At 32.6% G+C, this 15,998-nt stretch overlaps 1 protein-coding gene and 1 long non-coding RNA gene across 2 annotated transcripts in view; both read right to left on the bottom strand.

Moving 5' to 3' along the window:
* Window positions 1-15,998, bottom strand: part of LOC111002106 — a 77,900-nt gene that overhangs the window by 17,179 nt on the left and 44,723 nt on the right. The window contains exons 2-3 of the mRNA XM_045634500.1: window positions 6,331-6,426; window positions 686-1,320 (exon numbers count right to left, since the gene is read on the bottom strand). Coding sequence (XP_045490456.1) covers window positions 686-1,320; window positions 6,331-6,379 — 684 coding nt within the window. The 5' untranslated portion in view covers window positions 6,380-6,426. The remainder of the gene's footprint in view (window positions 1-685; window positions 1,321-6,330; window positions 6,427-15,998) is intronic.
* Window positions 4,578-5,061, bottom strand: LOC123690676. The gene is made up of 2 exons (XR_006751279.1): window positions 4,976-5,061; window positions 4,578-4,697 (listed from the first exon to the last, which is right to left on the bottom strand). It is a non-coding gene; the product is annotated as an uncharacterized LOC123690676 (long non-coding RNA).

Here is a 15,998-nt window from a genome sequence, read left to right as displayed (position 1 = left end):
TAAAGATAAGATTATTATAGGTTTATTATAATATAAGAACTAAGGTAGCAGATGTTACAATAAAAATAAATAAACTTATGTGTAAAGAAAAGTGGGGCAAAAGAGTACTAGACAGGTGCCCAAGGTACAATAAACGTTAAAAAGAAATACAAATTAGAAGGTACATGACAGAGAGTGGCACAGTGCAGACAGGAATAGGATTTAGATGAGGCCTTTGCTAAAAAAGCGCACACAGAAACATAAAAATAATAAGATAGAAATAAAAATGTGTGTAAGTATAGAAGTATCTGAAAGAAAAGGCAATTATTATTATGGTATAGAAAACACACCTTTAAATTGTTGTGGAATAATTCTTGGTATTGCTACGTTTGCTAAAATGTGACACAATATATGGGTTCTAATATTATTAGTACGGCAAGTGAACAACTTTCCTAATAAATGTAGCAAAGGCTTTGTAGGATCAGAGCGGAATTGTACCTGAATGTATTTGTATTATGCTTAATCTCCTTCATCTAACTCAAACCGTGCTGTAAATTTTTTGTATGATTTGCAAATTCATTATTTTTACATTCATTAAATTAGTATATGAATCACGAAGGCATTTACTTATTAAATTGTTAATGTTTCGAATATAAACTTAACAGCTTTTTAATACATATAATGTTTAAAATGAATTTTTACAAACCTGCTCTGAATATAGGACATGAGCATGTGAACTCGTATTTTTTCCGTCACACAACACGGCCCCGCCACTCGAATGTCCACAATACAAAAGTTCCAACCAAAAATCAGCACTTGTCTGTACTGGAGTACATACAACCTTCGGGAACTCCAGTATCGCCGTCACTTGTCTTTCAGGATACGTCTGGATTTGCTCTGGAGTCACGTCCAAAGTAGCACTTGGCCACAGAACGTCAAATTTCCAAGATTTAACCACACTATCTCCTGTCTCCATCAGACCCCCTTCTGATACATCTCTTTTAACTTTGATTGTGTTAATTGTAGCGTTGCCGTAGTCTAAGAAACTCTCTTTATCAGCAACAATTTCTAAATAGTAAATTCCCCCTCGGGAGAAATATCCGCACGGCAGAGTCATTCGGCTCTCGGCGTCTAAAGCGAGAGGCATGGTGGCTAGAAGAGTGCGGCCGTCGTCGTCTTCTCGCGCGAGGCGAACTCTTAAGTTGCCAGCGCCGGTTGCTCCTTGGACGAGGATGTGGACATCGCCACCCAAAGCGACTAGGCTCTTGGGGATCTCCACCCATACTTGGTTAAGGTCGACCCGATCTTCGCTAGTATATGGATTCACGTAGAAGGCACCACCTGTAGATAATAAAATAATATAATTCTATATACACCTAATTTACTATACAACAATGTAATCTAAGAGACTTATTGAAACAAATATTTCTATTAAATAAGTGGCAAAACTTATTGAAAATTGAGAATTGAACAATTTATTTACAAAAAATGTAGAAACATCTCAATGAAAGAAAATAAAATTTCGAAGGGCAAACAATAAATATATATTTATAACCTTTATTTGTAATTTCATTTAGTGGGGTCAAAAGGTGATGTAAACAAAATTCAGACGATATCGAAGTTTTACAAAGAAGTAGATATTATGGCAATTCTATATTTTATTTTGTCAAAATGAATTTTATCATTGTAGTAACAATCAAGACTCAAATTTCGCTTTATGAAGCCTTTTTAATTAAGGCTAGGCTTAATTTTTCAAACATCATATGGGACATCTGTGGTATGTTTTCTGCACGTAACTTATCACATTTTTCACCTATAAAACTCTGTAATAAGGCATTATTTCACAAACTTTGAAGTGAAGGTAAATTTTTGAAAAATGAAACCTGCACCTAATGGAGTGTAAAACAGTATTATAGGACAGAGATTAATGGATGGTATTATTCGGAATTAATATATTTCATCGAAAGCTAAAATGATTATTCATTGCTTTTATTAGATATTGTTTTTGTGAACTATTAATGAACCACTTTCTTTTCATATGCAGTTTTCATATTGATAGACAGAAATTTGAATTTATTGTTTGAACTCAATAAAAATAGTTCTTCGTCACAGATTCTGCGAAAGTCGATTAATTTTCAATATTATATTGACAAAATTTGATACTGTATCAAAAGACTGAGCTTTGAAATTTAATGAAAACCTGCGATTGACCTATCAAAGTATTTACGGAATTAATTATGTATCCTTAAATAATAGTTAATTAGGTTGTGAATAAAATCAAACTTTTAATTATGCTTATTCGCTAGCACCCAAAGATAACAGAACAAAATGTAATTTACGTAAGCGAGTCTTAACATGGCACGACCATAGAAATTGATGCGTCTACGTCCACCAACCATTTTATGCTGGTCCCTCAAGTTTTGTATCCTTATACAATCGATGCACAAGGGGCGTGTCAGCGTTAAGTGGTTTACATAAATTAAGATGTTCCAACATAATACGCGCTGAGATAAATTCGGTTTTGTTTGCGAAATAAATTTTATGCTCTAAGGGATTTAAATTTTAGTTATTATTATATTTTAGTAGTATAATAGGCAGGAGGATATAATAGGATGTGACTAACACATGTTTTAAATAATTTCTCAAAACATGTACTATTGCATGAAGTGCTACTATGTCTACAAATTTTCGTTTTTAAATATGCTTAGAATAATATATATAGATTTCTCGTTCCTTCACATTGTATGCACATAAAGACATATTCTGTCAAACATACGGATTCAATACAGATACAGTGACGTCAGTGTAGATTTATTAATAGTATTACCACTCTATTTGCATGCAGAAACGTTCTTAATATTATTTGCATGTATTAAACGGCAATGGCTTGTTTTATTTGAGGCATTCTGGGTTAATGATCTAAACCATAAATACGTTTGTAAGCAATGACGGCTTTTAACAGACGCGATAAAGGCTTCTTTATGTAATGTCCCCCACATAAAAATCACAAACACTTTTATTGTATTTGCTGGTAAAAAAAGTATTCTCCATAGAAATTTGTACATAATTAGAATTTTTGGTTAAATTTCAATATTTTTAAGAATTTATTCAAAATACACTCATTCTTACTATCAATTATGTCAAAGAACATACAATTGAAATTTCTTAATTAATGATAATACAACACATGAATGAACTATGCCGCTACTTTAAATGGTACAAGTTTAGTTTATTAAACTTATGTTTTATTAGAGTATTTAATAACTTTAAAAAAATACTAAAAATAATGAATGCTATTATTATATTTATTATACAAGTACTTAATATATTTGTAACTATATAAATTTGTATATGTGTTAAAATATATGGCTATCTGAGGTAATTAACATATATTTAGAAGTATCGTAGCTCCGATGAAGCTGTTTTCTAAATTAAATAAAAAAAAAACTAGTGGCAGTACAGTCTTTTGTTTTTCTTTTCTTGGGCAAGTAGGTTTTCTGCTATATCTGTCTGTCCCCCCTACACCCCGTCTTCACGATGTATTCACACAAAATTATAGGAACTTGATCTTTCATTTTACATTTTATATGTTCAGAAATATATTTTTTACAATGTTTGCTGAACAGCATTTATTCATACACAAAAACACGTTATCCTAAATATGATTAAAAAAACTCAGTTTTCATACCCTTTGTTTACATTTCGATAATTTATTCTGAGGGTGAAAATGCGGTGAATATTCTGTGCTGCGTTATGCTTTTGTTTGTAAGATTTATGAGTTAACTTGACCAGACGAACACTTTATGAGAACCTTTTTATTGCTGGTACAGAAAAATTGGATGTGAATAGAAAAATATAGAATGCATATATTTCAGAAACTCTAAGGATTTCAGTATACCCGTTATTGAGATAAAGGCGGAGAAAAACTACAAAAATATATAGGTCTTATATTTCTATATTTGTAAGTTAAAAAACTGATAAACTTTAGGGTAGTGTAGTGTCCAATACTTCACGACTTTGTTTTACCCTAATTTGTACCTTATTTATCTTTTATTGATAAGCTCCATCCCTGTAGGCAGGAGTTCTTTCAGATCACTCTGTAGTGCCCGTTGTAGCTGATAATACAAAGTATAATTTTGTTGTGTATAAAGCCAATAAATGTATATATAACACTAGCAATGCCCGCTTCACTCGCGGAGACACATCTCGTGGTAGTGTTAAGTAAGTTTTTTTTATTTTGCTTAGTTTTTAACTTTCGGTATGGCGAACATACAATTGCCTATGGGTAATTATATATACTTTATATAGTATCCGCAGCGCACGCGATGACTGATTTTGTATGGATAATTCTTTCACAGTTTGGATTAATTGAATAATATATTATTGCATTTTTACTGGGGATTCTTTTTTGAGAAACTGTGATATTATGTCAGTGACGATTTAGCTTTCTAATAGTGAAAGAGATTTTGTGTGAAATCCTTACAAACATATAAAGGTAGTCCCAAACTTTCCCTCTTGATAATATTAGTATAGGTATACTCGACCTGCAATTGTATTTATTTCAAGGATTTATGTTTGAATCCTGTATTAACAAAACCAGTATTTATCCTCTCTTTTGCACGGGCCGCACGACTGTTTATATCTCATCTGTACATCTACTCACGCGGCCTAGACCCTCGCGCACCGCGCCCGATACATCGCAACAAAAACCATTATATCTGTTGGAATATAATAACTACAACTATGAAAAAAATACTAGAAAATAGCTTAAAGGATATAGATTAAAATACATTTAATAATAATTAGATGCCCGTGACTACAATATCTTAAAGTTGAAATCAAACTCAATTTAATAGCCCGTGACGTCAATATTTTAAAGTTGGAATCAAACTCAATTTCGCATTTAAAACTATAAAATATTATCATAATCATAAAGTACAAATATTCAAGTTTATTTTGATGTATGATAATTAAAGAAATATGATATAAAACTAACAAAATAATTGCCGACACTCGATACGCTTGTTGACAAAATTGACAAGTACCACTTAACCGACTTTGGAATTTTTTTTGTACAAAGAACTCTTCGTATTTCATTGCCATCTGTTGTTAATTGGGTACACTATTTCGTAAGCTATCGTTCTACGTCGATAAAAACGTTTATTTCTTAGGTCAGTTTGAACTAGATGGCATTTTCTTAAACTCTTCGTTTTGGGTACTGTAGTTACCACGTACGAATGAGGCCATACTGTTTTTTGGTTACTGTAGTACCCACGTACAAAAGAGTGGATAAAAAACTAAGAGTTTTTCTACACGTTGATTGTTTCATAAAGGTAATACCTAACCTAATTTAAGGTATCTACTTGAACTCTGGCATTTAATTTGCGACTAGCGCAGTGGTAAAAATAACCAAGAAAGGTCACGAAGGGGGCTCGCCTTGCCGTGCCATCTGACCACTAACTGCAATGTCTATCAAGATAACAGACGTTTCAAAGCCACATTCTTGATTGGTTGATGAAGTATCGCGCTGTTTATCACGGCCACATAAGACTATTTTCTTATTTTATTTATTTATATCCGTTTCTAAAAAAATCTCCCAAGCGACATAAAAGAATTATCACTGATTAAATTCAAAGCTCTGGTTAAACTTAACTTAACCAAGAATTATATAAATAATAATAATAAAGCTTTTTTTTAATTCAACGAATATTTAAATAATCATTGGAATTGATTTGCTCCAATTTAAACAATTGTATGACGGAAAACTTAGCGAGAGCTTCTTGCCAGTTCTTCTTGCCTCCTCTATACACTTGAATTGCAAACTGGTAGTAAATGTAAATTTAGAATCCAGTTAACATCTTTTAAGTTGGCGTGTATAAGTGTACTTGTTTACCTACGTATATATAAATAATGTCAGAGTTTGAAATTGAGTATAAAATACACAATTCTGTCCTAACAGGTGACTGCAAAACTACTTATTTATTAAAAAATAAACTATTGATTATATACACTAACGAATAATATAAATTTTGTAAATTCACCCAATAGACAATAAAAAAGGTCCTTTAACCTATGTAATTCGTTAACTTAAGTAATATACCGAATCATATGTGCCCTTTTCAGAAGGTTAATCCTAGCTGTGGGCACGTAAAGTAACGGTGGATATCTATGTTATGCAGATTACACAGAACACGTTTATCTTGAATAAAATAATGATGTCAATTTAAATTACTTACATTATGTACTGAGAAACAAGGTTGTCGTGGACTATTACATATATGTGTGTTATACAAAATGTTTTCGTTTGCGGAAATACAATATGACACATAAGGATAATATGATTTCTCTTACCAGCCAATATGAGCAGCCGCAAGAGAGCGGCGAGGTGCGCACGGCACATGCTGTGTCACCGCGCCATCAAGTTTCTCGCTATCCGTCACATGGCATCTGAAAAGAAAAGAACCTTTTTAATATCATTTCAAGAACAGCCTTGGTAATGCAGGTTGACTATTTTAAGCTATTACATAGATTTAATCACGGGCTTTGAGCGCGGTGAGCGAATCTAGAAATTCGGTAACGAAAATAAACATAACACACGATGACGTAATAAAGGTGCGGCCAATACGCGTTAAAGTGGGACAGAACACATACTGCGTATTCACTTCTCTCTGACGAGATCGGTGACGTAGCGTAAGCGTGGTACGCGTTAAAGTGAGGTAGACTATATTATTAGCGTGTTAGTCTGGGTCTGGTATAGATTGAATTAATATCAAAGAAAAAAAATACTGCATAAAAAAATAATATAATTGCAAAAGTTGATATAAAACTTGCACCCATCATTTTTCTTTATTTATTTCTATTCTTACTAGGGTTGCCTGGAAGAGATCGCTTGTTAGCGATAAGGCCGCCCGTTGCATCCCTTGTAATTTATATATACTGTGTTATTTGTATTTCTTTAGCAACGAAGTGTAAATAAATAAATAAATAAAATAAATAAATAAAATACTATGCATGTATACATATAACTACTTATTTTTAAATGTTATAACTATGACTATAGTATATTATAATAATCTTATCAAGGCTAAATCATATTCTTGGTAAAGGTGATACAATATACACACAGTATACATACATCTTCATATCAATAGAGGTCATAGTTGAATGAGGCATATTGTTGAAAAGAGAATAGTGAAAAGTTTATTCAGCGTAATATTGAGCCTGGTGCCCGGTCCTGTAATAACCGGATATGGCCCGGGCCCGGATAACGAGTTTCATAAATTCAACCGGGTCGTACTCTGACGTTTCTATTTAGACACATGATTAATACTCTACAGTAAGTAAATACTAAGCTTCTACTTAAGCTTCATCCAAACTCATTTAGTTATAATTGTATAGACATTTACCGACATTAATTTTACCTCCTATTTAAAGTCTCCTAAGCCAACTCCACTTTCTTCGGCATTGGTAAATTTTTTGGTTCATTTAAGTATAAGGGAGGATACAGAAACAGTTCTGGTAATTTGATTAATTTTAGAATGTATTTAAATAACCGTTTTACGTAAACAAAATTGTTTATACACGTTTAAAAAAATTACATAACTGTGTGGGCCTGGGTATCCCGAATGCTCCCTTCCCTCGGTAAAATACTATGCGCTGGTACGGCAGTCACAGGTCAGTATAATAAAACCAGGAATCCAATAATCGATCAGACTAAGACTAGCACTTATCATCAACGGTGGTGTGTCCCACTCAAAGCACTGGATCCTTAAATAATTATGGTAAATAAAATTCGGTACGGAATGCGGCCTATACGTAGTGCGCACGGGACATCGGTTTAAATTTTACTCTGCGGTATCTGCGGTTCGTGTGTCAAAGTCAAAATCGAAGTAAATAAAGAATGTAAGTATCTACGAGCGAGATACACGTCGCCATTAGCCGTCCCAATTTGTCTACGATGTTTACTCTAACATGCATCTTTAATGCCTATTTGAATTTGTTACGCTAATATCGCGAATTTTAGACGGTAATTTATTAAATAATTACACAATTCTTCAAATAAATATATAGTATGGGTGGACATAATTTAACATCCATGCTACACTTTACCTTCAGGTAATAAATTATCACCAACCATTCATAAACTGTAGCAGGCAACAGGTAGAATAATTATCTTTAGAAGTCAATCCGAGACCGCATTGTGTGAAACTTCAGGTAAAGCTTCTGAAAGTTTGCCCCAAGTTTCCTCATTATTAAGATGTCAACAGCCGCGTTACTTCGTTGCGAATGTTTTTATAGTATTTCGAGATTAAAAGATTTGCAAACTAAGTACATTTAAAAGGCTGTTGACAGCTAAAAAAGTGCTAGAAGGATGTGAGGCCTGATCGCAGTAATGATGAACTATTATTTGTGCCTAAAGTAGTTAGGCACAAATAATAGTTCATAATGTTTATAATAAATTACAATGTTTATAATTATTAATAATCTTGTTTTTTCATGGTATGCATTCTTATCGATTTACGGGCACTCGTTAGCATTGTAAGTTTTTGTTACTAAATAAACATTGGGGTAAATTTCATGATGAACCTGTGAAATGTGATGTGATGTGATGAAACAATGATGCTTGGCTCTTGGATCCTTCCTCAAAATGTTTTTCTCTCCCGACTAAGTGTTAATTACAACATAGGAAGAAAGTTTATCGCTGCACATCTGAGGTTAGCACTTTCTTCTAAGTTTTATCCTAATACTATTATGGTTAGCGAATTATATATTTAACGTGATAGTTATATCCCACCCCACCCACTTAGAATGGACATAATAGTTTCATTAATCATCACCGTACACTCACAATACCAACTAGAGCCTGACATGTTCTAATTTGTCTCTAGAGTTCTATTGTATAAGAAATACTATGTTATATATGTATAAGTAATGAATGTATATTCACCATCTGGTATTTCTTATTATATTATAAATATTTAAAAATGTATAATTTTTAGAGAGATTTGAACAGAGCAAATGTTAGTTAACATTACTCAATTATTTTTGTATATAGCACATTATTTATTTATTTCATAATCCTACAGCTAACACAAAATGTATATAATAACAAAGAAATACACTGAAAATATAGCCCGACATCTAATACATTTAACTAAGTGGTACTTAATTTGGTTGTGTTGTAGTGTAAAAGTGAGGGTATGTTCGTGATGGTGTGTATGTGGGGTATGCTCATGATGCAGGCTATTTTGCGTCATCTCTACTCTCATGCTATCTCAATGTAGATACAATATATAACATTATGAATTACTCCAGTGTAAATACACACGGTCGAGGAAACTGGAATCTTATAAACCTTGTAAGTTTACAAGGTTTATCAGATTTACCTGATTTTGAGAATTACTTTACTTTAGATATGAGATAGAGATCTAATCTTCCCCGAATGACACAAAATTATGATACACAAATACCGCAGCTGTGAAAGTAATAAATAAGAAAGAATTGACTTTTCGCTGCGAATCGAAATCAAAATTTAAGTAAGGCGTTTCGTTATACGTAAATTGAAAATGGGCATTAGTCTGGAAGATTGAAATATCGTGGCTACAAATCAACGCACCCGGCTCGGCCTCATTATTTACTGAAACCAAAGCTCTTTCAAGTAATTATTTCAAGACCTTTATTAAATCATGGGCTACTGGGTTTAAATTTAGATATGTATAGAAAGTAAATCTACGTTTTTTTCATAAAACTATAATGACGTATTATTGTCCACATAATAAAATAAACAGTTCAGTACTTCAGGGGTAATGTAAAATGTAAGAGTATGTAAGAGAACCACTCTTGACAGACTCTGGACATCAAATATCAATATTTATTGGTTACTTGAGAATTAAATAAACAATGCGAATGTATATTAGCGTTGCTAAGTCAGCTTTTGCCATGTATAACCATTGGGTGAACCAGCTACCCACAAAAGTATTTTTGAATCAATTCAACTTAGGTCCATCATGAAAGGAGCGTAGCAATTATTTAAAAAACCGGCAACATACTCGCGTGCTTATAGCATTGAGAGTATCCACCCATCATTCTGATCTTAAAAAAAATCCATTTGAAAGCATGTTGGGAATGGGGTATTTACAGATTGCTACATAGATCTCCTTGAACAATTAGTACTTGACAAGGAATTGGAAAGCAAATTCGTGCCTGAATTATTAGGAATGTGTACAATTAATGACACATTTCAATAAACCATTTTGTAATATAACTTAGATTCCAATTAATATTTGAAATGGCAGTTCATATGACAAAAGCATAATTAGTGAAACTGTAGTCGTGTAGAGACAAGATTGAGTTTCAATTGAATATTGATTTAGTAATTATGAAGCCTCACTATATTTCGGATTTTGCTTATATTTCATTATTTAATATGCTCATATAAATTATAGTTTCAAATAGATGATGTTTACGCCATCTAAGTACCTATAGTTTGCATTTTCTGTCCCGTCCTATCATGCTTCCGCGCTGAGAGAAGACCGAAGAAGAAGGGAAACATACATGATTGTATAACAAAGAAAAACAGAATTAATTGTAGTTATCAATACAAGGTTACCAAATACATTCACCATAATCGATATAATTTTGTGTCAGAGCTCTCCTTGCTGTCACCACACTCGTGGAGAACATGTCAATGTCAATTTTGACACAATGACATTACAACCGGTAAGATGTCTATGATATTGCTTGGTGTTGCCATTCCAATAAAACTAAAAAACGTCTAGTTCTTTTTTATTTATCTCGGACATATGTTAGGAACGACTGAATTCTTACCTCTCGCACACTATACCTGGATTACGTTTAATCCAGAGATCCATTGATAACTCACATTCATAGCGACATTACTAAGATTAACCCTTACAACTTGAGGGTCTAAAGAACCTTTACGGTGTTGAGGTCAAAATGACCCTATAAATGTGTTTAGGGCTCTCTAACTTCGATGTCAATGGGTAGATTAAGATGGAGATTACTTGGATATTTATATTAGGTTTTTGTTATTAAAATAGTGTATTGTACTCAATTTTTTTATAAATAATTTTTAATACATTATTGATGTAATTTATGTAGAAAAGAACTAATGCTGAGTAGTTAGGAAATAAGTCCTTCATTAGAGGTCCTATATTTTATTTTTGGTAATATAAAAAAAAATTACACCTTAATTACTACAATTATAATAAAATTATTTATTAAATAGACGAGTGTCCATGGGCGGCGGTATCACTTAACATCAGGTGAGCCTCCTGCCCATTTCCCCCTGTTCTTTAAAAAAAAATAGTCGAAAAAACATCTATCATGCTCCATTTATAAGGTACATCAGTTTCTATATTTTTGATAAAAATATAACTTACGAGTTTTGGGTATGCTATATCACAAATTGTGATTTAAGGAAACCTACAACGTTATGGGTTTCCTTCAACCAAATTGTGAATAAAACGAGTATTTTACTTTATTTTATTATGAGGTACATAACCCGAAAACGCACCTGTACTTAAGTGCTTCGTTAAAATTTTATACGGGGTCTATTCGACCGAACCACAGTACATGCAACTTCTCACTGAATTGTTAAAGATAAGAAGTTTATTTGATATTACAGCTATTAAGTATGTTGTATGCTGTTCATGTACGAATAATGTATGTGCATATAAATAACTCGTAAAGTGATGTTGCGTAGCTGGGCCACGTGTTGCGCTATGACCGCTAACACTTTCCTAAATTAATTATAATGGGTAAAATCGGGGGTAAAACGGAGTGTTGGTAGAAGACAGAAATCATGGCTACGTAACATTAGAAAGTGGTATTGCTACTGCGGAAGAGTTGCTGTATCTGGTACAGGACATGTCACGCTTCAAGAAACTGATGGTCAATCACCAGTAACGGAGAGGCACTAAAAGAAGAAGACAAATAACTGAGAATAATGTGGAAATTTAAGTAAATTAACCGTAGCAAGAACTAGTTAATTTGTTTCATAAATAAAATACAAAAATAACACCTTACATATTTTCATTTTTTGTTATTTTTTTATGTTTCTAAAGGCAGTTTAATTTTGACCAGAATTCGACTCTGGGTCAAGAAAAGAGCGTACCAATTCTTCAAATGCCAGCAACGCATTGCGAGTAACTTGGCAATGTGAGTGACTTAACATTAGGTGAGTTAGAGGCAGAAAGCTGTTTGCCCGCTTTTACAAAAAAATACAATTTTTTTGCGTATTACGCTTTCACAGAACAAGCTCGGTTTTTGTTTGTGATATTTGAAACGCTTTTAAGAGATTTTACCCACTGCTAAATCTGTATGCGGTTGTATATCCGTGTAACGCATTAATTAATATTCAAGTCCTGTCGATAACATAAACTTATCCGGGTAATGTCGAACTAAGCCATAGGCTTACCTTCTAACCCTTTTAATCATAAAAACCTGTTCCATAACACCGTTCAAAATAAAATTCGAAACGTGATGTATACAATGTTGATTGGAACACATTTGTAAAATTATTATTACTGATATTCGTCACCAATATTTTTTATATTTTCAAACACATCAAGCGTAAGAAACAATATTACACTCCTATGTAAATTTCACACATGAATAGTACTAAGTGATTGCCTGCAAGCTCCCTTTGAGTGGTTGAAAAGATAACAATTGGAAATATGCTTGAATGTGACGTCTTCAAGAATACGAAATATACTGAATAAAGTATTGCTTTATTTATTTACAATCTCGTACATGTATTTAACTAAGCAAAAGTATTCATTTTTTATTATGAAAATAATTTCCGGTCGTCTATTCGCTTATATAATACGCTTACTGTTTCTACAAAGTTCCAAATTATCTAAACAATGGAAGATTATTATTTTGCAAATTAGCAAGGACAAATATCTCCAAACTAAACTAATAAAAATGTGACAAACTACTCATAATAATTATGTAATGGACGTTATGTGATTTCACGTACTTTTTTCATCTGCCATGTGTTATTAACAAAAAATAATTATATTAAAGTATCTATTGCAGATATAAATAACTTTTATTTTGTAGGTACATACAACATTTGCTAATTATAATCGTAAAAAGTATTATAATATGTACTCCTCAGCAATCAGTCGAAAGAATTTTCATTTCCTTGACGAAATACAGTTAAGCCATTATTCAGAGGCCAATTCAGGTCTGAAAAACAATAAAAAGCATGTTTTGCACTTCTCAAACACGATATATCGAGCCAATGGAGCAGAATTGGCACACGAACACTATACACCCGCTGCCAAGAACATTTTGACTTTGATAAAACTTTTATTTCCATTTTCAGATTTGGATATTTCGTTTCTGTTAGATATTCAAGCATTTTGTTTGATGCCTGTCAAACACTGACTCATGAATAAATTGCTACTCGAACGTCTAGCATTAAACTGTACAGTAGTCGGTTCACTGGAATTGTGACATGAATCTCCTAATCGATTGTTAATTAACACTTATGTTACTCTTAAAATATGTCACTAATTTAATAATTTGGCTAAAAAAAACTAAAAATAAAAGATTCAATATTTTATTTCAAACGCTTTATAACACCACACTACGTCCATATCCAGGGTACCCATGGCCGTAGTAGCCGTGATTGTACATTCCAGGGTAACCATGGTATCTGCCATGATACCCGCCATGGTAACCGCCATGGTAACCGCCGTAGGGATGGTATCCATATCCCCGATGATAGTGGGATGCGTATGCGCAGCCAATTGCTACGACTACAAGAAGAAGCAATAGTGCGAACTTCATCTAAAAAAATTAAATAAGATTTTTTAATAACAATAATTAAAGAATACCAAATAGTCTCGACAATCTTTGTAATGGAGAAGTCTGGGAGTGCCCACTCGTTGACTGACGAAAATAAAGACACTTATTGGTCAGACTAAAGAGTAGTGTGGACGCAGAAGGTCAACCTATATATAGGCTTTTCAAGACAGGCACGACGGCAAGTTTACAAAGTTTAATGCTTTTATTAGATCAATCGTTAAAAGCGAGAGAACGTTGAGGTAATTATTAACGCGGCTAATAAATGGACATGGAGTTCCTAAAAAAGTGGTACTGCTATGGCTAAACCACGGTGGTTTTCTAATGATCATAAATGATTAGAAAAATAAAAGATTTTATAGGGCACAAGAGACAAATTTCTGTAAGTATATGTTTCAGTGTTTAATTGCACGATAAGTAGTCTGATCTGAAATACAAATTTACGAATAAATATATAAAGCAAAACAAATTTAATAACCGTCTTATATGTTATTGTTTTTAATCCAGTAGGATATCAAAAATTAAAAAAAAATGCTTACAATTATCAGAATACACAAGCGTTGCTCAAAAAACACAGAGCTATTGAATAAAAAAATAATATATAAATTCTTATATATACAAAAACGTATCTAAATAAATGACTTATTCAATTTAGCGTCATTAGTAAATATAAAATATTCCTTAACATAAACGGTATTTTGTTAATCGGTCTTCAATTTGTTTATTGACAGTATATTCGATTTTCATTTCAACTAACAAATGTCTAAAACATTTGTCTCACATAGCCTCAAATGTAGTATGATTTCTTTATTTTTTAAGGTAATGATATTTATATCCCCGAATCTCGGATAAGTTTTCGACGTAGGTGGTTACAACACTAAATTATTTATATATTTATTAATTTTTAATTATTTTTATTACTTAATAATATAACTACATAGGTTCCAGGGATCGAACCAGGGAAGGAGCTCAGGGATGAGTAGCAAGCTGGAGTAACTGGAACAACAGAGCTTCTATGTATAAGTATAAAATCTATGTATTTGTTTCTATGTTCCCGTTTAACATTCCCTCAAATGGCTTGCTTTAGACCCAAAGAGATGACGGCGTGTGTCACCAGCAAGACGCTCATGAAACAGATACAGAAATCTGATTTATTTATTTTTAAATAATATAAGAATGTTCTAAAAGCTGTATTTTAAATAAATTAAAGAATACCTTACATTGCTTTTCACTAGTAATGAATATTAATAATATCAGAAGATAAGTGAGTAGTTGAAGATGTAGGTCACAATTTGTATAAAAACAACAATTCTATTTCCAAGACACTTTCATCAGTTTACATCATCAAAATAATATCTATTGAAAACTATTTAATCTCGCGAGCAAGTTTATTCGCGAATGGCGGAAATGAAATCGTTCAAGTGAATACCAAGTGACGCGAGCACTGGATCGAAGTATTCACATAATGCAGTGCCACTTTAATAGCAGAAAAATACTATAAGTCTAGAACCACATTTCTATATTTTATGAAAAATATCAATATGCTTTTTGAAAATATTCTGCAAAGGTATATAAATATTTATTGTTTTTTTTTCACCTTTTTGCGTCTATAATCCGCTATGCTTGTTAAATATAATATAAATATTGTTGTTAATACTTATTCCATCGAGGCAAACAGGCTTAACACGCAAAACGAATTAAATATTATCTTAACTGTTGTATGACCAAAAATCTTTGTAAATGCATGTTCACTATAACCATCAAACCAACAACAAGTACAATAAATAAACGCTATAACCTTTTTTAGGTCTGGGCCTCAGATTTCGGTATCTGTGTTATGAGCCTGCTGACACACGCTGTCGACCTTTTTGGTGGCTAAGGCATAGTTTCACTATGTTCTCATTAGCCGTACGAACAAATTTTAAATGCGCACATAGTATGGTGCACAGCCGGGGATCGAACCTATGACCTGCGGGATGAGAGTCACATGCTGATGCCACGAGGCTAACACTGCTCATCAAATAAGTATAAACAAACAATTCTTATGAATGTGCCTTTATGTTGGAAGCGTTTTATTCATGAATTTCGTTTTAAAGCGGTCACACTATACAGATATGATAGTATAATAAATTAGGACTTGTACACCATACTATAAAACTTCAGTACAAAATCCAGCTAAATTG

The sequence above is a fragment of the Pieris rapae genome, chromosome 3 (assembly GCF_905147795.1).
Source record: "Pieris rapae chromosome 3, ilPieRapa1.1, whole genome shotgun sequence".
NCBI lineage: Eukaryota > Metazoa > Arthropoda > Insecta > Lepidoptera > Pieridae > Pieris > Pieris rapae.
The sequence above is the reverse complement of the archived record's forward strand: the minus strand, read 5'-3'. Positions and strand labels throughout refer to the sequence as shown.